Source organism: Semicossyphus pulcher, unplaced genomic scaffold (genome assembly GCF_022749685.1).
Source record: "Semicossyphus pulcher isolate SPU_LCO1_2020_fin unplaced genomic scaffold, fSemPul1.0.p SCAF_13, whole genome shotgun sequence".
Lineage (NCBI taxonomy): Eukaryota > Metazoa > Chordata > Actinopteri > Labriformes > Labridae > Semicossyphus > Semicossyphus pulcher.
The window spans coordinates 18260790-18287359 of NW_027211637.1; the positions used below are offsets into that span (position 1 = coordinate 18260790).

The 26570-nt window shown below is 43.9% G+C and overlaps 1 protein-coding gene across 1 annotated transcript in view; it reads right to left on the reverse strand.

The window, feature by feature from the left end:
• The window catches only part of LOC138590158 (ERC protein 2-like), a 156533-nt gene that overhangs the window by 19810 nt on the left and 110153 nt on the right, over window positions 1-26570 (reverse strand). Inside the window, exons 19-20 of the mRNA XM_069660734.1 lie at window positions 23925-24086; window positions 18677-18742 (exon numbers count right to left, since the gene is read on the reverse strand). Of these exons, the coding sequence (XP_069516835.1) occupies window positions 18716-18742; window positions 23925-24086 (189 nt within the window). The 3' untranslated portion in view covers window positions 18677-18715. The remainder of the gene's footprint in view (window positions 1-18676; window positions 18743-23924; window positions 24087-26570) is intronic.

A 26570-nucleotide genomic window follows, 5' to 3' on the forward strand; every position in this document is an offset into this window, starting at 1 on the left:
TATCTGATTGGACGGTGATTGCGAGCTGCCACTTGGCAGTTATAGATTAAAAGTGGACAAGCTCTTCTGACGAAAAAAGCTCCTTTGAAGTTTGTTGCGCACACAGATTCCAAAGTAACACTGACAAAAAGGTAAAAATGTGTGTAGACACATTATTTGGTGATGTTAGAGACTGCTCTATTCTTTGTTACTAACAGTTGAAGTCGACTGGCCCATTTATTTTAGAAGACATCTGTGGATATTTATGACCCTGGTTAAAAACCTTTTAAACGATAAACACTGAAGAATTTAAACAAACAAAACAACAGCTCAATTCCTGACTTCCCACAAAAGAGAGAGAAGAGCCGTGTTTTGGACAAGACAGAGGACGAACACAGAGGAGTCATTTTGTGACCCAGTTTGTAAAGTTACCAGCATCCTCTGCTGTTGCTCTGTGTCCATAATGCAGCTAAAAATCAAACAGTTTCATTAGCAGACGCTTTTGTCCAAAGCGACATACATCTGAGAGTTAATACAAGGCAAGGCAAGGATCAAGACAATGTCAGTAAGTGCCAACAAACAGCTTCAAGTGTGAGCGGACACAGGTGCCGACAGTCAGCGCACAGGGCGTAAAGAACAACATGCATCATCATGAATACCCTAATCAACAACAACAACATCGTCAATATCATCAATTGCATTAAGTGCGTTGGTGTTCCTGTAAGAGTTGGGTTTTTAGCTTTTACTTAAAGGAGCAATTGGCCCCTAGAAAAAGCCACCGTCAGTCAAAGCTGGTGTTCTCTGTAATCGATAGAAGCAATAATATTTGAAATTGGCGCCATAGCTGTGGAGAAAGTTGTACAAACAGCTTGTGGTTTCGCCCGTTCTACATTCCAACAACACCCAGCGGGTATTGTGCCCCTCCCTCTGAAAGGAACGGCCCAGCGAGAGACGCTGGAGTGAAATACTACCGTTTCTCTGCAGGCAATGGCTCAGAGCGGTACAGAATCCAAAATAAGATGAGAATATACCGGTGGATTATCTGAAAAATCTTCAGGTCTGCAGTCTACATTTCAAACAAATTTGAACGAGACATGACTCAGTTATAAATGTGGAATGTCAAGGCACCTCAAGGAACAAATGATTGTATTTTACGGTGTGTTTTTTTCAAGTAAACACTGCAGACATCGGAGGCAGGCGTCCTAGATTGAGGAAGTGTAGTTTAGCGAGCTCCCTAGCCTTTACTACGTAAAACATGTCATCTGGCGGAGGTTTTCCAGGGCCCATTGGAGAGGCAGATAGCGTCCTCCAATGCCACAGAGCAAATTTTATTATAGTATTTTTTTTTTCCTCCTATAATGGCATTAGCTCACCATGATAGCATGATAGGACTGAGGTTGAAAATCGGCAAACTGGCCCTTTAAAGGTGGAAGGGACTCTACGGACCACCGGGGGACTACAGAGGAGAAGAGTCTAGCTAGCGTCTTAGGGCCCTGTTGTGATGGGAGTACCAGGTGCCTTTCGTTGTCAGAGCGTAGTGGGCGGGAGGGAGTGTAGACCTGGATGAGGGCATTCAGGTAGGAAGGAGCCATTTTTGTTGCTGTTGTTGCTGCTCGTGCAGCTTGTATAACAGATCTTTAGAATAGGGTTAATGAGAAAAACCAGCAGCAACACCAGATGGCTTGGATTGTCTTGGTCCAACATTGTCTGATTTTAGGTGACACCCAGCTCATACTACAATCTGCCTCACAATTATAATGTGTTAAACATCTTGAGGAAACAGGGAAGAGAGAGGAGAACGATTTGGATTGGGAAAGAGACATCAAAGAAATAATAAGATACAGTGAAAGTACGGAGGGGTAATCCCTGTTCCCTCCCTGTAGAGGCGTGCAGGCAACGATGGAATACCCCCCTCACACGCGTTTAAATAGGGGCTTATCCCAGCACTTTGATACACCTCTCTATAATTGCCTGTGTAAATTTCTGTGTGCATGTTTAAAGTGTATGAGTGTGAATCTGTCCGTGCAAGTGATCAATGTTGTCTTGTCTGTCAATCTCGCTCATTATGCTTAATCCCGGGGATGACACTCGCAATCCTCTCTGTCAACCTGGGCCTTTGCAGCGGCACTCAGGCAAGGAACTGGGTTTAGCACTTGTTCTCCATCGCTCTCCGCGCGCACACACACACACACACACACACACATCAGGTAACACCACAAAGAGAAGAAAGCATTTTTGCTTGGCAAGAAAAGCAAACAATGATCCAACATCTGTATATGTGTGTGAGAATGTGAGAGAGAAAGAGGGAATGCACACACAAACTTCAGTCACAAAGAGAGAGGAAATCAAGCAACACTTCCTGTGTTTGGAAACCTGAAACTGCCAAAAAGCGATGAGAATTGCTACAAGGAGTTTAATACCCATATAAATATCTATCTATTCATTACTCTGTTGACTCCCCCCGCTCTCTCCCCTTCTCTCCTCTCTCCCTCTCATCTCTCTCCTTCTTTCTCTCCACCAAAAGGGAATCCGAGAAATGTCCACAAAACATCTTTCACCAGTTTTTCATACTGTTTCTGCTTTGGTATGATAAAGTCACGGTATGTTGCCTCATTCCACCCACACACACACACACACCCACGCACACACACACACATACAACAAAGCTGGACCTCATGCATGCAGGCATACAAACATGCGCTCACTTGAAGTCACTTTGTAGCGTGAGGACCAAAACACACAAACTGTCTTAACCCATCGGAGCTGTTTGGAAAGTCAAAATACTGAACTTGTTGCTGCTGCATCCAAAATACACAAAGTTTAATCAGTCTCTCCCCTCGCTGTGTGACATCACAGCATCACATGATAATGCATGTGTGTGTGTGTGTGTGTGTGTGGTGGTAGGATGAGGCAGAGGTAGGGCTGACTGAGCTGACATAACAGCTGACATCACTGATAAAACGTTTGGCCTGTGATCTCAGTGTGTGTGTGTGATCTCTGGACTCACCAGTTGGCAGCAACAACTCAGATCTGGAAAGCCCTTAGCTGATCTGGCAATTATTGGTCGCTGTTGACCCGTGGTATTGAGGGGGAGTTTGCTCTCTGTAGGTGGTGTGTATCAAACGCTCACATGAGGTCAATGAGGCCCATCAGTATGAAGATGCTGCTGAGAAGTGAATTTGGACTTTATTAGCGCACAGCAGAGATGTGGACTCGACTTGGACTTGCAAGTTAATGACTTGAGACTTGACTTGAGGCATGATGACTTGCGTGTGTTCATAAGTTCGAATGTTAGCTGTATAAAACCATGTAATTCAATGTTGTCAAGTTTCTGTCTGTGAATCATGATTGGACGACTCAAAAAGCTCCCCGGTACGTGATTGTCATGATTGGATGACTGGCTGTCAGTCAAACTCCTCGCTATGGCAACACGCAAAATCAAAGCCCCCCAGCTACCTGATGTTTTTCCCCAAAGAGAAGCCTCATCAGTCTTTCTGATTGAAAAGACCAGACCATCGTCATGGCTGCGTCTGTGCCAAGATAATACAGATACAATTCATTGTCATAATTTTTGAACAGGTTATATAAATTGGGCAATAATATCATTATTAGATGGGCCACTAACACCTTGTCTTTTCTCTTTATAAAGACCGGATACTACAGGTAAGAGTGCTGTATCTTGAGTGGAAAATAGTGACTTGAATCGGGACTTGACTTGACTTAACTAAGGACTCGATTTGACTTGACTTGCTCAAGAAAAAATGACTCAAGACTTGGACCAACTGACTTGAGACTAACTTGGGACCTGAGCAAAGATGACACAGAGGCACTACTTTGATTTTGAACAACTCAAGTGATTCTAATAGTCTTTCTGAGGGAGCAAATGTACTCGGAGTAAAGGGCAAGAAGACTCGGGCAAGAAGAAAGCTTGCAGCTGTGGATGTCTTGTCCCCAAGTTCAAAGGGCCGGGCTCGGCTTTATGCGTAAATGTGTAAAATGAGTTATTCCTTTGAACGTGCACAGACACACACATATACGTAGACGCAGACAAACATACACACAAACAAATTATGGCTCAGCCTAGTTATTACCTAAGCAAACAGAGTGAGTCTGTGCGGAATGCCTGCTGCGAGACACACCACTTCCAGACACAAAGCCTTTCGTTACAACGGGGAAACAGACACACAAACACAGTTTTAAAACGCACACGCATTACACTGTGTGAGAGAAATAACTATGTGTATATGTAATTAGAAGGCAACAAACAAAGCAAACACATGTTTGGGTCTTGTTCCCTGGCCTGCACTTCACTTCATTTGCACTGCGGTGCAGAAGGTTCTGCTAAACACATGGTGCCTCTCTGGAGGAGCGGGAGACCGAAGCTGGCCAAGGATGAACATGTTCATGTGTGTGCATAGTTGGCTTGGGAATATCATTAGCATAGAACAATAAATACTGTAAATATAGGCTTTATAAAGCAGTAGTTGTTGGACTTCTCCCAAAAAAAGATTTTTGTTTTTCTTTTGTGGTGACCCAAATAATGTTTACGCAGACATGCATGCAATCACACATGCACACATGTTCGTTCCCCATGCCAGCAGGAAAGATTTATTGGTTAGGAGCTCACGCTAATTTGGAGCAACAGCATATTTTACAGCTGAAAGGTGTGCGTCACAGTTTTGGTTCCTGCTCACAACTGAAATATATCTGAAAAAAACGCAAACACATTCTTCAAATAACTTTAAGCTTACACGAGCAGGCGCAAAACATCCTCCTAATGAAAGCAATGTCAAACTCATTATCAGGAACTGCCTCTGACTCACCTGTTATTGAGTATTTATTGAATAATTACTTGGCTAAGCCAGCGTTCTTAGAGAGAGATAAAAAAGAGAGAGGGAGAGGGTCGAGAAAGAATGCGACTGTGAGAGCGAGGACGGCTGAGAAATTAAATTGAGACGCAGAAGAGAGAGACAGATTGCGTCCGCTGTGGTATGCCATCTTTACGATCTGTCTGTGAGAGAGCTTGTGAAATTGAACTCAGGTGTAGCGTGATCCCCAAAAAGCCATTTCCCCATTAGGGCTATGGAATCTCACGTAAACAAATTACACAAATACTTTCTCTATAAAAGACAGGGTGAATTTTCTCTGACTGCGCAGTGAAACCTGAGCGGGGCCTTGTTTATGTGTGTGACAGAGTGTTTACATTGTCCTCCGCTCCCATCCCTTCAGATGGGGAGAACGCCAGGCCTCCGACAGCTCTGCTCCTGTCACACTACCTGTCTGTCTCGGGGGTTTCTGTTATGGAGAACATGTGCTGGGTCTGTACTTGTGTATGTGTGTGTGTGTGAGCGGGAAATGCCAACCAGTGCTCTGTCCTCATTACAACCAGCTTAACCCCTCAAGAGTGATGAGTTCAAGGACAGAAGGAAAGATTGACCTTCATACAGGAGGGACTGATTTTGTGAACAAAAACAAGCACCATCTCCATGGCTTCCAGTGAAAACACAGAAGGGGTCAATCATTTCTTTTGATAAAAACATGGCTCTTTACCAACTTGTGGAATGCTAATGTTAGCTGGCTAGCTTGTGCTTGCAACCCTGCCCACACTATTTCCTGACCCGCCCGCTGTTTGCCACAGCAAGCAAGTAAATTTCGCTTCGCCAGTTCTGGTCTGACCGCGCTATAATACAACCGCAGCTTGGCCACTGAGCAGTAACACTAGAGCTCAAGCAGAACCCATTAACCCGGCCAAGTCTCCCCAATGAGACTGAGGGATTCAATCCAACAACCTTAAAGACCCTTCCTCTGACCTTGAAGCTGTTCCTGGTCATTTTTCCACAGAACAACCACAATATAAAAATAATCAAGTACAATACGCCTCCAATGTTCAGACCTAACTGACCTGACCTCATTCTTTATCCTGACACCTAACAAGAGTGCACAGTAAACTGTGATGCTGCTTTGAGATCAGTAGGAGGAGGACCACCCGGCAGTGGAGCTAATCCTATAGCTGCAGGGTTGAGGCCTTGCTGCGTACACACTCTGACAGGCTGGGCCACTCCTGGATGGGATATTAGAGTGGAGGCAAAGTACAATGGCACCTATTGATGACTGGTGTTAGCTTTTATCCACCATGCTCTACTCTGCTTTTGGTGAGAAAGAATAATCAAGTAAGTCCCTCTTGCTCAGTTACCACTCTTGAATCCTCTGCCAGCTGGTGTAAAGTTCAACATAGTTTTCAATACAGGTGCGTCACAGCAGGACTCTGAATGAACAGGTTGGCGGTGAGAGGAAGGTTAATGTTGTCCTCTGAGAAATCTGATGTTAAAAGTTAGTTGATCTTTTCGTCACAGTCACAAGAGAGCACTGGCATTGCACAAATATCACTGTGTAACAGTAATACACCGTCAAGTATTAGGGCCTGTGTCCACTAACAGAGTTTTTTTACGCTGGCAGCTTCCACAACCCAAATTTCAGAGCACTTCTCACCGACGCTTACTGTTGCTAGGATGCAAAAAGTTGTCTGGCAGCACTTCTGCTTCCCTTGGTGACCGTTAAATCTGTTTTAAATTGCTTTTATTCGAAACCATTTTAACTAATAAAAACAATGGAAAGGAATCGTGTCCTGTCATTAGCAGCAGCTCCGACCTGGAAATTGTTCCCTGGAAAAAACGAAAGTATGGGCTTCTTCTCTGCTTTTGTGGACAAAGTTGATATTGGTAGCTGCCCTGCCCCTTCTTGATTTTGATTGGTCGGTGAGGGAGAAGTGACATTGACGAGCGCAGCGGTGTTCCAGAAGTCAAACTATTTTCAACTGAGAGTGCGGTGAGCGTAACGACAAAAAACAGCTGACGCAGAGGGCGTTTTTGCACTGAGGATGCTGAGCTCTGAAAAAGCTGAACTGCATTGGTTTTGTACAGAAAATAGACGCTGCCAGCACCAAAAACACCGTTAGTGGACACAGGCCCTAAAGTTGGAATCAAATGTGATACAAAAAAACTACTACTTCGGCTGAGCTAAACTCTGGATATCAGGTGTTTAACCTCACAGCAACCAGGACGCCCTGACAGAAGGTTTTTGTAGATGTCTGCTGTGAAAGGCTTTGCATCGTGGCACTGCCCGCTGAGCTACAGAGGCTTAAAAGAAGCCCAATGGAACTAAGTGGGCAGTTAAGAAAAGCTGAACTGCAGCAACAACTGGTTTTGCATCAATTTTGTAGTAAAACAGTTTCAACAATATGAGCTAAAAATGACAGAAAAAGTAGTTCTGTACTTGTTTAAACAAACAGTGCAACAATAAATTAACTACCTCCTCGTTGTACGCCAGCTACGTCGTACAACAACCTTCCAGTCTGAGTATCTCGAGTATGTAAAGAAGATGCTGTTGGCCAGAGACTGCCTGCTACTTCGTATCTGCGTGGACAAAGACAAACCCTGTAAGCCTCCGCAACATCTTGGTTTTGATAAAGCACATTGTAATGGACCACTTATCACCTCAACCTCATCAAGGTTGATGTGGCCAACCGTCTTCACATCGAGCACTGCCGGATTGGCAGAAACACAGAGCGGCCCACTGCTGGTTCTGCTTTAGAACGTCAAACACACTCACTTCAAACACACAGCCAGCGGCACTCTTCGAGAAATAGAGATGGAAAGAGAAGAAAAGAAAGAAATCGAAAAAGGAGCGACAGAGATACACTGATTCAAAGCAAACCCCAAAGTGGAAGCCCGAGGATAAACAACCAATCAGAATAGGATCGTGTCTCGCCCAATCAGGGCGCATACCAATGAGAATCCTCAGCAGACCATACCAACCAACCCCCTGGAGGTATACACAAAAAAGAAGTCGCATACACACAACGTGACCTAGATACACTGCAGCATCTTGACTCCTGACCATGTCTGGCCTCAGCGCGACTAAAACCCAGAGTCTGTGTTCAATCTACCCCCGTCTCAACCCCCTCTCTAAACTGTTCTTTGTGTCTGCACTGGCAAACAGTGCGATGGATGTATGTGATTTTGTGTTTAAGTTTGTGTGTGAGTGTATATATGTTTGTGCATGTTTGTGTGGCGGGGATCCCATGAATGCATTGCAGACACATGGGACTGGTCTCTGGGCTCAGTCCTGGCAAGGATACCCTCGTTTCAGAGAGAATAGCAAGGAGGATAGTAGCGGGATGTTGGACAGGAGTGTGTGTGTGTGCACTTGTATGTTGTGTGTGTGTCACTGACTTTTCTTGAGGAGATAGACTTCCTTTGGTCTGCAGGGATTTGAGTGTGTGCGCACTAAAACAAGTCTAGGCTTGCGTCCTTACAGTATGTGTGTGCGCGCGTGCAGTTGTTTCTCTGCCAGTGTGTGTTCAGGCTCGCATGAGAGTGTGTGGTTGTATAGATCCCCTCTTGGCAGTTGCAGTGTAAGCTGAGGAGGGTCTTACATGGGCTTTAATCCTGTGCTGAATGTCATCGTACAAGTGTGGCTTTTCCACAGGCTCAGATAAGAGAAAGAGAGGGAGAGGGAGAGAGTCCTACTGCACATGTGTAAGTTTCTACGTGCGCATCCGAGTGCAAGTGCGTACATGTATGGGAAAGACACCCCTTGTAAAGTAGCCTGACCCATCGGTTTGCTGACAGGGATTACAGCAGTGACATACAGTAAGCTGTGAGGGACAGACAGAGCAGCTACAGCACTAATCTGCTTGTCTGAGCTGATCTAGTGACACAGAGGGAGAGAGGGGCCGTTCTGGCATCCAATTCTAAGGTTTCACTGAAAAACACAACCTGGCTGAAAACACACTGCTCAGCCCAACAAGCTGAGCTGTGTTGGACTAACTTTCGTTCAGGCCAGGGGCTTATACACTTTTTTTTTTTTTCAGCGAGGGGCCCGAATGAGAAGTTTATTCTGTAGCCCTAAGACTCAGGGGCTTTAAAACATTTTACTACCCATGTCATACGGGCACCCTGCAGCAAAAGGCCTGGGACCCATTTTGGGATTTGACGCCTAAGTTCAACAAACATTACGCAGGTTTGATTGGGTCACAGATACAGAATGTATAACGGCGACACATCAATAATAAAGGAAGGTGTTGCTGTTTTGACAAATGGCAACATGGCACATCTCGCTTTTTACAAGCTTCCTAGACGTGGACGACCTTCGGGGGGAAAGCGTCGGGGCTAGCGTGAGAAATAAACCGCAGCCTACTGTTATACGAGGCCTAATTAGTGGTCAGGCCTTAATGTTGAGTGGCAGTCCGCAGGTTGTTTGTGTTGTTACAGTAGCTCCGCGATATGAAGCCTCTCCGCTGACTCTGCAGCGGGATGACTTTCAGCAGGAGGAAACAGGTAAATTCCTGTTAGTTTTCCTCTTCAACTCTACGAGGAGTGTCCGATAGCAGCTCTGGCATTTCTAGTCCGGGGAAAGAAAATAGTGAAATTCCTTCTGCTATTACCTATTAAAATACATTTAGTGTTATTTCTCCGCCACAGCGTTTCCGTAGGTGTCAATCTTGATCATAAATGTTTGCTTTCTATTAGGCGATTAAGCTGTATGCGCAGAGTGTCTGCATGTGTGTGTGCAGTAATACTTGGGTTAAAGCATTACAAGTGCTATGTTTTGCAGTGTGTGACATCCTTTGAGTGGTAAAGTCAGCAGGTGTGACTCCTCTAGTTTAGCAACCCCCCACCTCCCTGTATCTAGTGATTGACAGCCTAGGGGAGGGTCTACGTGTTACAAACACAGCACAACACAGGACTTTCCCAAAACCCGAGGCTGTGTGGTATCTTTTAGTGCTTTTTAGTGTGTGTGTTTGTTAGGGAGACGGAGCGGCAAGCACAGGAAGTCTGAGGAAAATAACAGGTTTAAAGTCAAAAGGCTGTGATTCCTTTCTCTCTGTCTCTAAATCCCTGCACCTCCCTCCACCAGTGCCTCTTTGTGGATGTTCAGACCTTCTCTTTGGGATGTAATCCAGCTCAAACGGGGGGGGATCTGACCCCCAGAGCATCCCGCCGAGAGTACTCTTATGCACAATGATTCTGCACACACACACACACACATAAACCCACACAAACAGTCATAAGTGGCTCCCCAGGTGCGGGTTTCTCCTGAGGGAAGGGCTTTTGTGTGCTGCCATCTCAATAAGCTCACAAAACACGCTTATAATCCGGCCAATCTCTCTTTCGCTCTTTTTTTTTTTTTTTTTTTTACGACATTTCATTTACACCCCCACAGCTGGCTCACAGCGAGATCTCGCTAAAGATATTTAATCAATGCAATTATTTTCCCATTTTGACAGATCCACCACAATGTTTAGATCTGCGTTTCTCATTTTACACGTCATTTATAACAAAAATACTTGGATGTATCTTGCGGTATTGGAAGAAGGGATGGAGATAACTAATAACGAGTAAAACAGAGGAGCTAGAATAAGCAACTGTGGCCAGAACAGGGATAAGGGACATTTCTGTGTAGTGAAAATATGTTAAAGAATTACCCTGAAAACTAACTTGAGCCAAAAGTGATGTGATCTCACCAAGGGAAACAAGAATGAGAGGGACGACAAATAAATGGACAACCCCAAAACACCTCCAGGCGCAGCTGTCCCGAGAGAGGCAGAGGCTTCAAAAAAAAAAAAGCAAAGAGAAAAGGGTGAAAAATAGCGACAGCTTGAGGTGTACTGATTTATGACTGTGGGCTGGCTGTGTCATTTCTGCAGAGAGAGCAAAGCAGAGAGGAGTTTACAGACACGGACTGAATCACACCTGGCATGTTCAGACAGAGAGGGCAGGATGAGGTGGTTCACGAGAAGAATTTCAGCTTATAGACAAACTCAGGGCGTCGTGATTCTCCAAATCCACAATTGGATTTGACTTTTGACTCTAAGATTCAGATTTGGCTTTGATTTTTGATTAGAAGGATAACTTTAAATCAAAAATTGCACCGTATGCAAACAAATATTCCCTTATTTTATTATCATGGCAATATCTATAATTTGATAAAAGTCTTTATTATTTAGTTTATGTCTCAGGGACAGTGCATATTATAAAATATGCCAAAATTACCCAGAAGGCTTGTTAACATGGTACTACAAATATAAAGTCGATGAACATTTAAAACAAAACCAATGGTGTAAAGCAAGTCAATTACAGGAAGAAGAACAGCAACTCCAAATAAAGCCGAGCATGTAAACAATGTAAAATGTAGTGGTGGGAATCGCAGGGGAACACGATATGATATGAGGCCCGCGATACCGATAATATCACGATACAGCGATAACTGATGTATTCCAAGACAATCATGTAATGATGCATCACAAACTTCTTCTACGCCGCCACCGCAGGGAGCCATGAAGAAGTGACGCGGTGACTCAAAAACGCAGGGAAATCTGTTTAGAGCGTCATATATTTGTAAATTAAAATATTGATATTTGATAATTCTATTGCACGAGTCAGGATGACGATAAATTGCCGTATCCATATTTTGTCCCAACCTTAGTATAAAGTTTGGATATGCTGAAAAGTGCTGTAAAAAGTAAGACAGGAGGGACCATGTTGTCTCCAAAAATGCAGCTGCAGGATACCAGTAAACTATCCCTCCTTTTTGTGGTCGTTTGTAAAAATAGGCAAAAAGAAGGGTGGAAGGAAATAAGTACTTGGAGAATCACCTAACTTCTTTGGATGACTGAAATTTAAGTTAGACAAATGTTTGATAAAGAGTTGAGAGTGACAACCGTCAGACACATCATGACTCTAAACGTTCAGTGTTTCAGTGAGTTACAGATTTAAAAAGTAATCTTGTCCTTGCCGTGTGAATTTGCATGTAAATTCCCATCCAATCAGAACACGCCTGTTTATTCGATGTGTTATTGTTTCTCTCAGCATGTTTGAGATTCTGATCCTGAGCCTCTGAATTAGCGATCATAAACGAGAAAGCTCTGCAGCGCCATTTCAATTACATACACATGAGAGAAAAGTAGGTGCTTATTGTCTTCTGGCGAACATGTTGGTGCACTTGAACCGAAAACCCCAACAACAGGAACCGACTCTGAGAACACTTAACAACCGCATTGTAGTATAATCCTTTAAAAAGCTGGTGAGGTCAGTGAACTCAGCAGCGTGTAGTGCACCGAGAGCCACTGAGGTTATTTTTCTGAATCCAGGATGTCGACCAAATTGTATAAAATACCAAACTTTAACAATTCGATTGCCAAAATCATCGCTCTAAAGCGAGTAGCAGAACTGTGCAGAACAGCTGCATGTGTGACTGGGCCGCCTGCACGGTACTGCATAATCATTCTGATTAGCTGAGCACGATATCCATCCTTTCACTGCATGGATAAGCACTGATGAGAGGGGTTTAACCTGTAATCACAGCACTAGTATTAAAAAAAGTTTTCATCTTCACACCTGCACATTTGCAGGTTTGCACGAGCGTGTGTGTGTGGCCGTGTCTCTGCGTGTGTAATGAGTGTGTTGTGGGTGTGAAAAGGGGAGCTTACTCAGACAAACTGTCTTATGATCTACACATCAGGTGTCTAACCGTCCTCTCCTTCACACAACATCAAGACAACCACAAAAAATTACATGAATTAACTTGTCTGCCTCACAACATTGCCGGTCCTCCCTTCCTTCAAACCTCCGTCCTCCTCCACCTCCTCCTCCTCTTCTGTCTGCTGGGGCTGAAGAAGAGTCTCTGGGTCCCGTCTGTCTACAGCTCCTTACACTGACAGTGACAAAGCAATTCTTTCACCATTTTGCTACTTAATGGTAATAATGTGCTTGGTATTTTTAAACACCAACTGTCAGATTAATCATGATGCCGTAGTATAAGTGCAGTAAACAAATAAGGGGCTCTTATCTTAGGCCAAAAAAGCAGCATCCTTCCAAACACAGGATTCATCAGATTAGCTGCAGAATGCTAACTCCTGCTCGGCTACAGGGATGCAGAACAGGGTTCTCTGAACATGTATAAACTATGACTACCTGTGAGCACAATTTGAAAACATAATTTTTTGTTAGAAACAAATAAAGAACACCTCCTATTAGTCTTGGACCTGTGTGCTTTCAGATACTCATTTTTGAATGCTAACTTTATACAAAAAAAAACGCCACAACAACGCGCACCTTCACAAGAAGAGCGCCCCTCTGGAAAATAACTCAGGTGTTGTTTCAGGTCGGATAGAAATAGATACAAAACACAGAGCACCCAGATGTTGTTCCTCAGGTGTTGCTGAGTTATTGACTTCTCTCCACTCATGTTCATCGCGGTGGAACGACCTCTGACCTCGCAGAGTGATGACGCTGACAGCCGGCTGAGGGATGGCCTCGGTCAGACGCCTCCGCTGACCCCCAAGCTGCGGTTCACCGGTCACCAAAGACATGGTGCGCAGCACGGCTACACACGTGTGTGGAGATACCCACACACGCAGACATGACCCACATGCACACACTAGTATGAGTGTACACGTGCGTTTACACACACACACACACACACACACACAGCTGGAGTTCTGAGATTGTGGGCACTGGTTCAATGGGATACTGGACGGCAGCCCAGACAAATACAAGTTACTATCGTGGTCTAAGCACAGAGTTGCAGACAGTAAAACTAAGCACAATAATAGAAACAAACTAAACTGATGTCTTGTGTTGGCATCTTAAAGCCTAACGAGTTTTAGGTTATTCCATAATTAAAATTAACTGAGTTTTTATTGATTACATTGGACGGATATTTCTTCAGGCGGCTTGTAAAACTATGTGCCATGAGCTTGTGGTGCAAGTGCTGAATTTATGTGCTGACAGTTGTTTACACTGGATGTTCAGTCTGGCACACGGTGCACAAAGCGGCAGGGCCGGCTTGACAATTAGGTGTCGTTGGCAAACCTTTCTTTCGAAGTCAACCCTCAATTAAAACTTACCGATGATGATTGTACGGACCTGATTTTCAAAGGTGTTTTGTTTACTGTTTAAAGGAATCTGAACAAGGTCAGTTACATCTAAGCTGCAATTATAACAATTAAATCGTTTTGAATGTGAGAACATTGCGATGTTTATTTTTTTTTAACGACATGAATCATACGCACCGTGAGAATGTTTGGTTTTGAGGTTTCATTATCAACCTGAAGATAAATAACACAAAGAAGAGTGATGTCAGCTGCTGCAGGAGGGGCAGGTGCACCGGCTGAGGTGTGCAAGCTGTGCATGTGGGGCCTCTCACCGAGCCGCTGAAATAAACATACATGTTCAAAAATGGCCAAATCTCAAGACTAGGTCGTGAAAAGCTATATATATTATTAATATAATATTCTTATCATATACAGTAGAGTTACTTTTAATAGGCTGAAAAACTGAATTACTTTAAATGTCACACTGAAGTACAAAAAATCGAATATAATTTTAAACTATTCATAAAGTTACTTCATTTTGTCAGTATGTGTTGATTTTATAAACCTTACGTATCTTTTGCTTAATCATAACGGATGTGAGATTATGATATTTCCCTCTTACGATATAAGTATAATATTATAAGATAGTAGCTGTCTGTCTGTGCATTCTGTCAGTGCATTCTGTCCAGAGCCTCTTAAGATATCAAACAAGAGTTTCGTCTTCATGTCGTAGCTCTGCAGAATGTTCATAAATCCCCAACATCAGACTCACACTACATCGAGTTTACCACCAACAACAAGGCCCCATGGAGGGCAGTAATATACACCATAGGTGTAACATCAATGTCACCTCAGCACCAAGGAGAGCCAAAAGTGTCTGAATTTATTAAAACAGGATATTTCTCTGCAGCTTTGATAAAAAAACAATCGTACTGTCCACAATCCAACTAGAGTTTAAATAAAATCTGCTCTGCTGTCAGGTAATCCATTAAACTCATATCAGAGCATCAGCCATTTAGCCACTCTGTTAGTCACTCGAGCAAACTTTAAATCATTCAGTGAACTACAAGCAGCAACACATACAAGCTCATGTCCAGTTTTTTTTATGTGCATTGTTCTTTACGTTTGCACTGGCACGCGTGCCTGTCACTTTAAGAAAACACAACAATACAACAACAAAAAAATATTCTTCCTGACCCATCTGTGCACATGATTTTAGCGATGGGGTCAGCAACGCATATAACTTACTTATTTATATTAAACTACATACATTTGAAGTCCCTAGGTCAAAAATCTACAGAGTTTAGTTAAGTGTGTGTTGAGTTTGTGATTGTATGTGATGTGATACAACCACCTAACAAGACTTTAATAGGACCTATAAAAAAGTGTGTTCTGTCTCATATTTAATTTCAATTCAAGCTTAGTATACAGTGAAAAATGTAATCAAGTTTAACAGGACAAATCCTGATTTAAACCTATGTATATTCTGCAGGATGTTACCGCGTAGAGGGCTTATCTGTTAAAGGCATCCCTATCTGTCTTCCAGCACACACATAAGAGAGACCACCAGGCACCTCCTACAGTCAGTCGCTTGCAGGAGGGATCTATCGTCTTGTCAGCCAAGTTCACAGTTTCCTGCCCACTTTGCTATATGGTTGCTCTAGTTTGGGTTCATGACTTTCAGGTTCAGGTCAGTGTTGAGGCCAGTTTGGGTCCAGAAGAGCCCTTAAGCAAGACGGTAAAAACAAACAATCTGAATTAAGTAATTAAGAGACATGCACAAACATTTAAAATCTGCCGCTCAGTTTCAGTTTCCAACTAAACTCTTTTTGTAGATTTGAATAAGTCGAGAACACACAAGAGTGGGAACCTACTGACAAACACGATGTAGACATACAAACACTGTATTCAGTGCAAACACAGCAGGGGCAAATGAAAGCCATCTTCTTGACTTGTTTTAACCTGAACAAGGCCTCCTTCCTGCACACACACACACACACACACACACACACACGGGCGTACACAAACATATTTCTGTCCCCACTTGGAAAGCCTCTCAGCTTCTTTTCGCTTCATTCAGTACAAATAACTTCACGGTGGGATAAAAGCATAATGTTTCCAGAAAACCTCTTCCCCCCACTTTGCTTCACTCTTCTGGCCCCATCTCCTTCAGTTTTTCCTCCAGCCCCCTTCTCATGTGCTCCCTGTCCAAAAGGACATTCTTATTTCATTAGGAGGGGTCTGGGAGGCCAAGAGGGTAAACAAAACCTCTGTAATCAACAGCAGGACAAACACAGCCACAATGAGCCAATCAGAGCCCGGTGTCCTTTTTAGACAAAACCATAGCTAACCAATACAAATCCGCACCTGGACTCTCAGAAGATCAGAACGTGCCAACTCAAACTCAGCACTTAGGTTTGTGTGGAATTCAACATGTAGCTTAAAACTGGGATTCAAGGTTAGCCATAAGAATCATTGTGAGCATGCAGGCCTGCACAGACCTGATACACACACACACACACACACACACACACACATCCTCGGCTATTTGTCTATCGGTGCTGTCATCTCTGTTTGCTCATATTAGGGAAGGCTCACTCAGGGACAGGATATGGGGATTAGGTCTGGCCTTATTGCGCTGTAGCTACACACCGCTAAATGGCTCCCATCTGTTCTCACATAGAGGACGGCTAATACACGTTAGCTGCGCTCCCATTGTGCACTGCCAGAATAACAGCAGTGGATAGATGAGCAGCACTGATATCGCTAGCCACAACACCACTCTGCGCTAAAGGCTAATGTGCCGGGCTTATTCTATTAGATTGGGATAAGACGCACATACATACACACGCACACGTGGATACACACAACCGTCGGGATATCTGATTGGAGATACCGAAGCAGTAGGCTGGAGGCCTTTACCTTGAAGGAGTATACGTTAGAGCGGGGGGAAGCTGAAATCTGCGGAGAGGTGGAAAGAGCGAGAGTGATGGAAAAAAGATGGAGAGATGGAAAGAGAGGGGGCAGTGTGGTCTGTTTCATTACGGTGAATCCTGACACTGCTGCATTCTCGGCACACATGGACTGGATTATAGGCTATGTGGGCTGCTCCGGCACTGTATAGCTCAGCAACGCTTTCTCGCACACACACACACACACACACATACATGCACACATAAACATCATAGCTAAACACACTAAAGCTTTGCTCTGCAGGAAGACAAACCATTTGCTCATGCACAAGCTATAGGACTCTTAATCCCAAAAACAGCACTAGGGCAAAGTGCACAACTACTAAGTCATTGAGGTTAGAGACTGAGTCTGCTTGTGATGGTCCACCTGTGGATTACTGGGGGAAAAGAATGAGATGCAATGGAAACTATGACTATACCATGATGCCTAATTTTCTCTCTAGTTCCCACATAAATGCACACACACCCTTCCCCCTCTTTCCCGTCGATCTCTCGCCTCCAACATGCACATTTCTAAGTTTCTCTTCTTCTCTGTCACTGTTTGTTTTACACACAGATGTATTAGCTTCGAGCAAACCATAACCCTCCCCGCGCAGACCTCTTTCAGCACGTCTGCGTTCAAAGGCATCCTGAGTCTATGGGGGGCTTCGATATAAAACTCCCAAAACACGAATTATCCTTTTATGACTCTGCATTCTTCACTTTATGCTTTTTCAGCTCGCAGCATTTAAAAAAAAACAACTTCATGACTGTTCTGTGTTGTATTGTAATTAAGTACCCCACACACTGGCTCTCAACAGGGTGGGGTAGCGCGGTAAAAGTTTACTACGACTGAAAAAAACTGCGGCGCGGAGAGACAGACTAGTTCATCTCTGGTTTTTCTCACTGTGTCGTTTTTATCACCTATGGGCCCCGGTACGCTCGCTTTAGGCTGCTGGGTGTGTATAGGCTTAATACCACACAGTTACCTATATAGCCGCAGAGCGCACACACAGCACGCCGCAAACTCACCATATGAGCACTTCACAGAAAGGCAGCCATAAACCTCTGAATAAACTGAGGCTCTTTAGTTGACTGAAATTCATAAGCAATGGGAAAAGGAGCCGGGTTCTATTACACTCTCTCCTGTCAGAGTTGGGTAATACTGTGGTTATTGTGGTGCCATCGATGTTCCCGGCTAATGGTTACTCGAGCCCACTGAGAAAGCCTTTTGTGCAGAAGATCATTAAAATATCTGGAGTCGATCTACACTATGACACCACGGTGAGGAGTATATTAACTCTAATATGAATACAGTAAGGCCACATGCCCAAGTAGCGCCTTTTTTTAGTCGTTCCCAACGAGGACAGAGCGTATGCGGCTGCACCCTGCGTCTTTTTTCAGAGTGCTCCGCCTGTTTTGTGCGGCCGCTGTGAGCGCTTACGAATTAAAAATCTCTGAACTTTTCAGAGAGACGCTGGTGTCATCACCGACGCTTTTCAGACAGCCAATCGGATGGGGCACCACTCGTCACATGGTTACCACCAAACATGGAGGAGCAACTTATCTTGGCTGTTTCGGTCTACCCGGAGCTGTACATATGACAAACAAACAGCATCACAATAGAGACCGCAGATCTGCTGGACACTAAATGTTGCTGGTAAGTGTTGGGCTTTTATCACCCTAAGCGTTGTAAGCTTGTAGTTAGCTGTGTAGTAAGTTAAACTTACTGTTGTCATAGAAACAAAACCCGCGTGCAGCATTTTTTTTTTAACCGGATGCAGCGTTTTTTCTCCCAGCTCTCTCCAGCGCCCTGCCAGCGCTTAACCACAGTGCTTAAGATAACAAAAGAAGTGCAGAAAAAACTCACTCTGGACAGCAGGATGCTGGGTTGCCATGGTGACGGTCATCATGCCCATATTCCCTCTTCATCATCCTGTGAGAAAAACATGAGAAAAGAAAAGATAATTTGTCATTTTCCGTCCATTTATGTCACTAAATTACAAGATACCTGCGTTTATGTGGCAGAACGTGGCTTCCTTTGAGACCAAACTATTTACTGTGCAAACCTTGCCCCAGTGGTTAAGTCTTAACAAGTCTCATTGCTTAATCTTATGCTCCTTTTAACCCCCTGTGGTTTTTAATGAAAACAATCCTCCTCATTTAGAAAAAATCCCACGATGATATCATGAAATGCTTTCCTCAGTGTGATCGTTAGCAACCAGTAACTAAACACACAAGGGGATTCCTTGAGGCTGAAACTGTGCAGGCGAGAGCCCTGCTAACAGGAAAGCTAATTCACCCAGACACAAACATTACAATAGTTAGCATGAGCTGGCAGCCAAGCCCTTGTCTGCATAATGCTAAACCCGGCTCCGGCTAACGCTACACAAGAGCAAAAGGCACAAGGGCTTTGGCTGCGGTCCACAGCGGCTTCGGCCGGTCTGAGTGGTTGTGACAGGCTCAGTAAACTCAGTAGGCTACACCTAAGCAGCTACGCTATAGCTGTAATGGCTTTTCAATGGAACATGCTACATGCTAAATGCTAATGTGCAGTGAACGGCTGTGACAGGCCCTGTAAACAGAGCCAGACCTATAACCAGTCATTCTGCCAGGTTAAACACACAAACACACTCTCATACAGACGTACACATGTATGCACACAGAGACGCACACACACATGCAGACCGAATACCATGTGCTACTTCTAATAAACATGAAACAGGCAGCATGTTAAAGCGTAGAAAAAAAGAACAACAACCCAGAAGAAAAGGTTGTATAATTCTGCCTCCGATAAACACTTTATGGCTGTTTTCTATTTCCTTCTGAGGCCGCTGCCAAGTATCTGGCAGTGGTGCTCTGGTTTGGCTAAACGAGAACAACATGAGCACAACATGCCCGTCAAAGTGCACACAGCCCATGCTGAGGCGCAGGCCTGGGGTGCATCTAGAGAGGCTAAATCCACTTCCTGGTCTTGTCTCCTCTGATTAGTTTTTACCTGTCCTCAAGTCCATCAGGGATGACGTAGAGGACAGGGAGTGTGGTTTGAGGATTAGGATGGACCCACTAACTGTAGCTTTGAATAACGCGCTCCGTGGAAAATCTTGAGTTTCTTCTTGTGCTTGTAAGTCCACTATTCCAGCGCTTGCTTATGTTGGGTGTGCATGCGATATGTACGTGTTTGTGTTTGAGCAAATGCAACAAAAAAAAAGCATGTGCGGTCACTGTTTTGTTATTCATGGCACTAGCTGTATCTTGGAAAGACATTGTGGTCTCCAGGGTGAGCACGCAGACCCTCTTCGTCATCATTATCATTATCATCATCAATCATCCTCGGAGTGGCGTTCCCGGGGCCCGGCAATAAAACCGAACCACTGGCCCTGGCCGCTCTTGGATATTACATTTTAAATGGGGAAGATGGAGGAGGAGAAGGGACGGCAGGAAAGAAGGAAAAAGGACGAGGAAGCGTGGAGAGAAAGAATGTGGGTGGGAAGAATTCGCCAGGAAGAAAAGTGATGTTAAAGGAGTAAAAAAAGAGGTTGGAGAGATATGATAAAAATATGGTGTAGCAAAAACATAGTGGATGAAGGAAAAGAGGGGTTACATTTGAAAGACGGAGATCAAAGGAGATGTGAAGTCCTGTGTTTGGAAGGAAAACAGTCTCACCTCAGAGACTTCAGTGACATCCACACTGTCCAAGCCCTATCAGTGGTGCACACACACCCTTTCAAAGGCCCTACTCTGACCTCTACCCAACAGCCCCAGAAGGTCAGAGATCAGATATGAGGAAAAGCCACAAGGTGATTGGCTGACCTCTGTCAACACGGTCTGTTGTTTTTGAGGGAGAGAGGGAGGGAGGAACAGAGGAGCAACTCAGCTACATGGAAAATAGTTTGGTTTTAGTTTGTGGACAGAACTGGTGACAACATCTTGATACACATATACAAATCAATCAATGAATCAAATTGTATTTGTATAGAACCAAATCATAACCAAAGCTATCTGATGACACTTTACAAAAATAGCAGGTCGAGACCGTACTCTTTGTTTTATTAAAACTTCCTTGCTGGCAGAAACCTCGAGCAGAACCAGACTCTTGTTGAACAGCCGTCTGCCTCGACTAGATGGGCTGAAAAATGGGGTAGAGGGAGATGCAGGATAGAGACGGGCAAAGAGAGCAACAACTACATATGTTATTGTTATAGCAACTACAACAGCAGATAATACAGACTTATGGTTACAGTGTCAATAATAATATAAATGTGTAATATTAGCAAGAACAGAACAGAAATGATAAAAGTAATTGTAACAGCTGAAGTCAACAGGTCTGTTGTAGCCATTAGCAACAACAATAGTGATAATGGGGAAGCTTTAAGATTAACATTAACACTTTAAATAGTGACAATAAAAGTAAGATTGATATTGATAGCTGTACCATATCTTATACTTATCAGCTGTTCATGTCAGCGGTTTGTAGAAGAGACAACAAACTACACAAAATACAATATTATGGAAACAACAAAGTGCCGTTCACGGTGGGGACTAGAGGACATTGTTGTCCTTCAAGTGTTTTATACTGTTGAGTGATAATGGAGTTAGATAGTGCTCCGCTAATGTAAACAACCACACTCCAGGCGCAACACTGAGACAGTTACACGCATGCACCGATCATTTTTCTGAAGAGGATTATGCAAAACCAACGGTAAATGATCCAGCTGGACTCTTGCTTGCTCTTCGCGGTGGAGAATAGAGGATACTTTTATGAACCAGAGAACACAGAGGAGGTACTTTTACAGATGAGACTGGCCGACAGAGAGACAGGGGAAAACTTCTGCGGTTGTTTGGTGAGTTGTTTCATTCATTTCTTTGGCGCTAACTTTAATGATGGTGAGGTACAGTATTGCTTTTTAGCAACACTGTGGCCGGTTTCTAAACACCGGGGCCGTGCTGACCGGCATCCTCTGTATGTAGTGCACTTATTATTGATAAGTATCTCATACAAGCCCACTTCAAACAAACCGAACTATCCCTTTAAGACATTTTGCTCCTATGCAAAGTGCCAGCTGGCTTATACAATTTCCAAATGAACAGATTTGCCACCATTACTTCCTGCCTACTTCTCTAAATACCTATTGTAACATTGTTTTTCTATCAGACACTCTTTTGCATTAACCCATGCACTTAATATTTTCACTTATATTTGAGTTGTTTTTTGCATTTCTCTAATTTGTGTGTAATTTTGCAGCTATCTGGCACTATGATTTCCTTTGGGATAAATCAAGTTTTATCTTATCTTATCTTCTTTGTCGTTATTTTTGCCTCCTTAGATGTCCCACTAAATTTTCATTTTCTCACAAGTGTTGCGTACAAAGTGTGAGCCATTACAGTTCCCTTTTATAGACCAAATATTTCCACTTTAATAGAAAGTATAATTCAGCCAATCGGCCCAGATTTATGAGTTATTTTGTTATTCCCCACATTCTTAACAAAACTTCCCAGCAACCCTTTTAATACTGTCTTTGCGAAGCTTTTTCAGTCCAACTTGCGAAGGTGAAATATCGCCTTCAGAAAGCTACTGTTTCACATGTCAAACACTATAAACACTACCGCAGTAAAACAGTGTTGGATAGCAATATTTACAGAAAGATATTTATAAGAGCAAAGCAAAGGAGAGTAATGTGCGATACTAAAACGTAAGCCCCTGCAGCTCACAGTTTTATATGAGGCCTAGCATGGTTGAAACTATTCTGCCGTGCAGTAAAACAATGCAGAGATTTGATCGTTTTATAATATTATTCCAGCAAGAAAAACACAACATAGCATAACCTAAACTACACGGCAAGAATTTAACCTTGTGGGATTACACTGTGGTTTCCAGGGTTAAGCTATGCTCCATGTATTTCGCTTCCCCTCTCTAAACTTTACGAAATATGCCGCAAAAACCTTCAAAATTAGATGTAGATTCATTCTATAGCTGAAGAGGATGCACATGCTCACATAAATAAACCCTACTGTAATATATCACTCAAGTGTGTCTGACATTCTGGGTGAAATGTGTGCATATGGATGTCAATCAACCCCAGACCCTCACATTCTTCAAGGGATCAAAAATAGAGTGTTTCCACAGGCGTGAAGGGCTAACAGAATATTAAAACCAGCTATACTGTCCTCTTACATGTTGCCGAGGTATGTGTGGGGTGATGCATGGGTAAGATCGTGTGCTTGTATGCATGTGCGGCCGGGGGATCCCCCGCTCTGATTTTAGACAACAGTTTTGGGAACATTTATAAAGTCTAGAAACATGTATAGAGCATATTTAATGGAACAGATGTTGAAATCGAGACGCAGAGGGAAAACCCCAGGTATTCATCTTTAACCCCCCCACACACACACACACACTTCATCTTCACAGTTTGGAATCCCCCTGACAACAATAGTTTTAATAAGTTTATTTTGCAATCAAATAACTCGCAGCTTTCATCAGCTAATGGAAAGACAGTGAGATCATCTCTGTTTGCCTTTGAAGATCGCTATCTCCCGTCAGCGATTCCATCTAGGTACATTGTACCAACAAAAACTCGGGTGTGTATCTCACTGAGCGCCTACACGCGCACAGGCAAGCACACTCGGAGGAATACCTGCGCAATACACGGGCACTTTGTGCTGATTACAACAACAGTTTGTTCTTCTTCAGCTGTCTTCACACAGACACATTAAGTCTGTCCTCGGGGCAGTCTGGATATGATACTCAGACGGAGAGAAGTAGCTCATATGAGAGATGAATGATATATAAACTAATCTCACACACAAATCCCATCGATCAAAAACACTCATTTGGCAGTTTTCCCCTTCAGGCTCCTTATCTCGATGATATGAATAACTCTGACTTGGCAGGAAGTAATGGAGTTGAAGGAGAAGAGACAGAGGAGAAGCAGGAGGGGAAATTTTATGCTGCCGAGTCCGACCGCAACTGACTGGCGGTGGTATATGATAAATATGAAATTGGATCGACTTTAAAAGCTTGAAGAGGAGAGCGCAAGTCGTATAAACTAGTGTAAACAAGCCCTGAGATTTCAGCTGGCTGGTGTGAGTGAGCGTCTGCACATTTATATATTGACCTGGTCCATTGGTGGCCGGTGGTTGGCGTGCGGAGGCCCTCTCGGCAGGCTTCGGTGATGCATGTTCGCTGGATGCAGGTGGTGAGAATGATGGGGGTGGTGTTGCGGGTGCATGTGATCTTCCTCGTAGTTATCCGCTATCAGCTTCATCCTGCTCTGAGTCTGCAAAAAAGGAGATAAACAAGAACATTTATGATGCATAATTATAACATCAGCACATTTATTTCCCGAACACTGCTTATTTGTTTCTTTAAAAATGTTATCGAGGTCTCGGGGTGATTAGGCTGAGGGATTCTTGGATGAGCGTGTTGAGAGCCGTCAGAGATGATAAAAGCCGTGCTGCTAACAACACTTGACAGGTCATAAATTGAGTGAGTCGGAGTGCTTGATGAAAATATTGTAAGTCTGTCAAATGTCATCATTTTGCAGATTATCTTTTAATTGGATTAGACGAATTCTAGTAAGAACAGTTAGTGAGTGTTTTATGTAGCTCAAGGCCACAGGCGTTCTGGCCCGGGTGAAGCAACCTCATTTTGGATGTCATTGATTAAAATTGCACTCAAATATGTATCTCTGTGCATGCCTGTAACGGGGTGAGTGAGACTATGTGTCCTTTGTTTGTGTGTCTCTGCATCTGTGAGTGTTTGTGGAAGAGGCTGTCAGCCTGCCAACATCATTCCTTTGGATAGAGATAACAGCCCGGGCTGACTAACGTTAACAATCAGCCTTCCTTCAGTGAGGCCAGCTGTCTCGGAGACAGACAGAGACAGAGTGGGTGCAGATACATTGACAGGCGCAGCTTTATTCCCTTTACTGCTGATACTTCTCCTGAGGGCGGCCGTGACTCCAGAGCGGGAGGCGCGAGTGTGTATGGGATGGAGATGATTCAATGGAAAGATATGCACACATCTCTCGTGCAGAATTGTTTAAATGAGAGACAGCCATGGCAGGAAGAGGGAAAAGGCCTGAGTCAGCTGTGACGATAGGACGGGGGCGAGGGGGGATGGTGTTACAGTAGTCACGGCCTGGGGGACACCGCTGCTGAGATAAGGAGCATGAGGACTAATGACTGAGGAAACGAGCTAGTCAGGATCACAGGAGAGGATGTGGTTGGTATTAAAGAGGTTAGCAATTAGCTTAAATTGGAGAAGAGCCGCTTAGATAAGGTGAGAACATTGACACCCCGGTGAGAGGCAGAGATAAAGGTGAAGAGTGAGGGACGGAGGAGGGCTCAGACAGACACCAGACCGGTGGTTAGATCACTTAAAGGCTAGGTTGAGGTGTACGGCCCTCTGTGACCTCAGGTGTTGACACTAGCAGGTGTGACTGGGTGGGGCCGGCTTCAATGCAACAGTTACAAAGCTGACACCTGTCATTGAAGCTGGGACAATTACTATTATATACCAAGCAGCTGATGAAACTACTGCACAGCTACATACATGCTCATAGCGCCTTCACTCATACTGTTCCCCGACAACGCTGTTTAATTCACATGGAGAAATATGTTTGAACTAATTGGTTGCTAAGGGTCAGCAAAGCTAATGTGTGTTTAGTCCTTGTTGCTGATCTAATAAGAACCACATTACATGTTCCTGTTCGTCTAATTACCACCATATTTGGTAGGATTAAAAGCCAGCCCTGTAAGAATTCATTGCATGTGTGTGTATGCATGTGCACATGGTTGATATTTAATGATCTGAGACAAACATAAATGAATAGATTGATGAATTGCTCCTGGAAGAGTCGGACTGTGCGGCCAGGACAGCGCACATGTGGCCATCCAGTTCATGCAAACACACATACATACACTCTCCTCTGACAGTCATATTCCTGCATGTGCATGTGTAAAAGAGGTGTGTGCATATAAAATGTCTGTGTGGTGGAATGTGTGTTTTAATTGGCGTTAATTAGGGGCTTTACAGAGTAAACAGCTCGGTAATGGCCTCCAGGCCTGCTTGTAGATCAGGCAGCCCGGAGAAGAGACAGGTGGCACTACTGGGAGAGGAGAGGAAAGGGAGGAGAGGGGAGATTGAGGGGTCTGTGCATGTGTATCAAAGTGCAGCTGCTGGTGTAAACATGGCAGTGAAGATCCCGCTGCTGTGCTAACAGCTGGATCCCAAACCTCAATCCAAACCGTCTACAAATCACAAGCCTGTCCTGATTACACACAGAGCTGCATTAACACACATGGACACAGGAGGCTGACAAGAAGGGCCTTAAACAAACAGGCAGCCGGGGAGAGGCTGCGCAAGTTTCACAAGACTTTTGTATACTCCTCTAATCAGGCCTGCATGTGTGTGTTTGTGTATGTGAAACACTGGCATGCTAACGGAAAAACACAGCGACCCAGCTCTCAGCAGGAAGACACATAAGCTGCTGTAGATGGCACACTTTTAAGAGCACAAAATCCATATTTTCAGTATATAGAGAGGATGGATGCTCAAGTGCAACCAGAACAGAAGGGGAGAGAAAAAAGAGAGAAAAAATGGCACACCTCCGAGGATTCCACATTCATCTTTTCTTGCCTTCAAAGCTCTGAGGACGTTTGATAATCCATCACCAAGATGGTACCTCTCAAAGACATCCCACATGGTGATACATTTGTTCTGACTTTCTTCTCAAGCAGTCTAAACACTACACTCACAA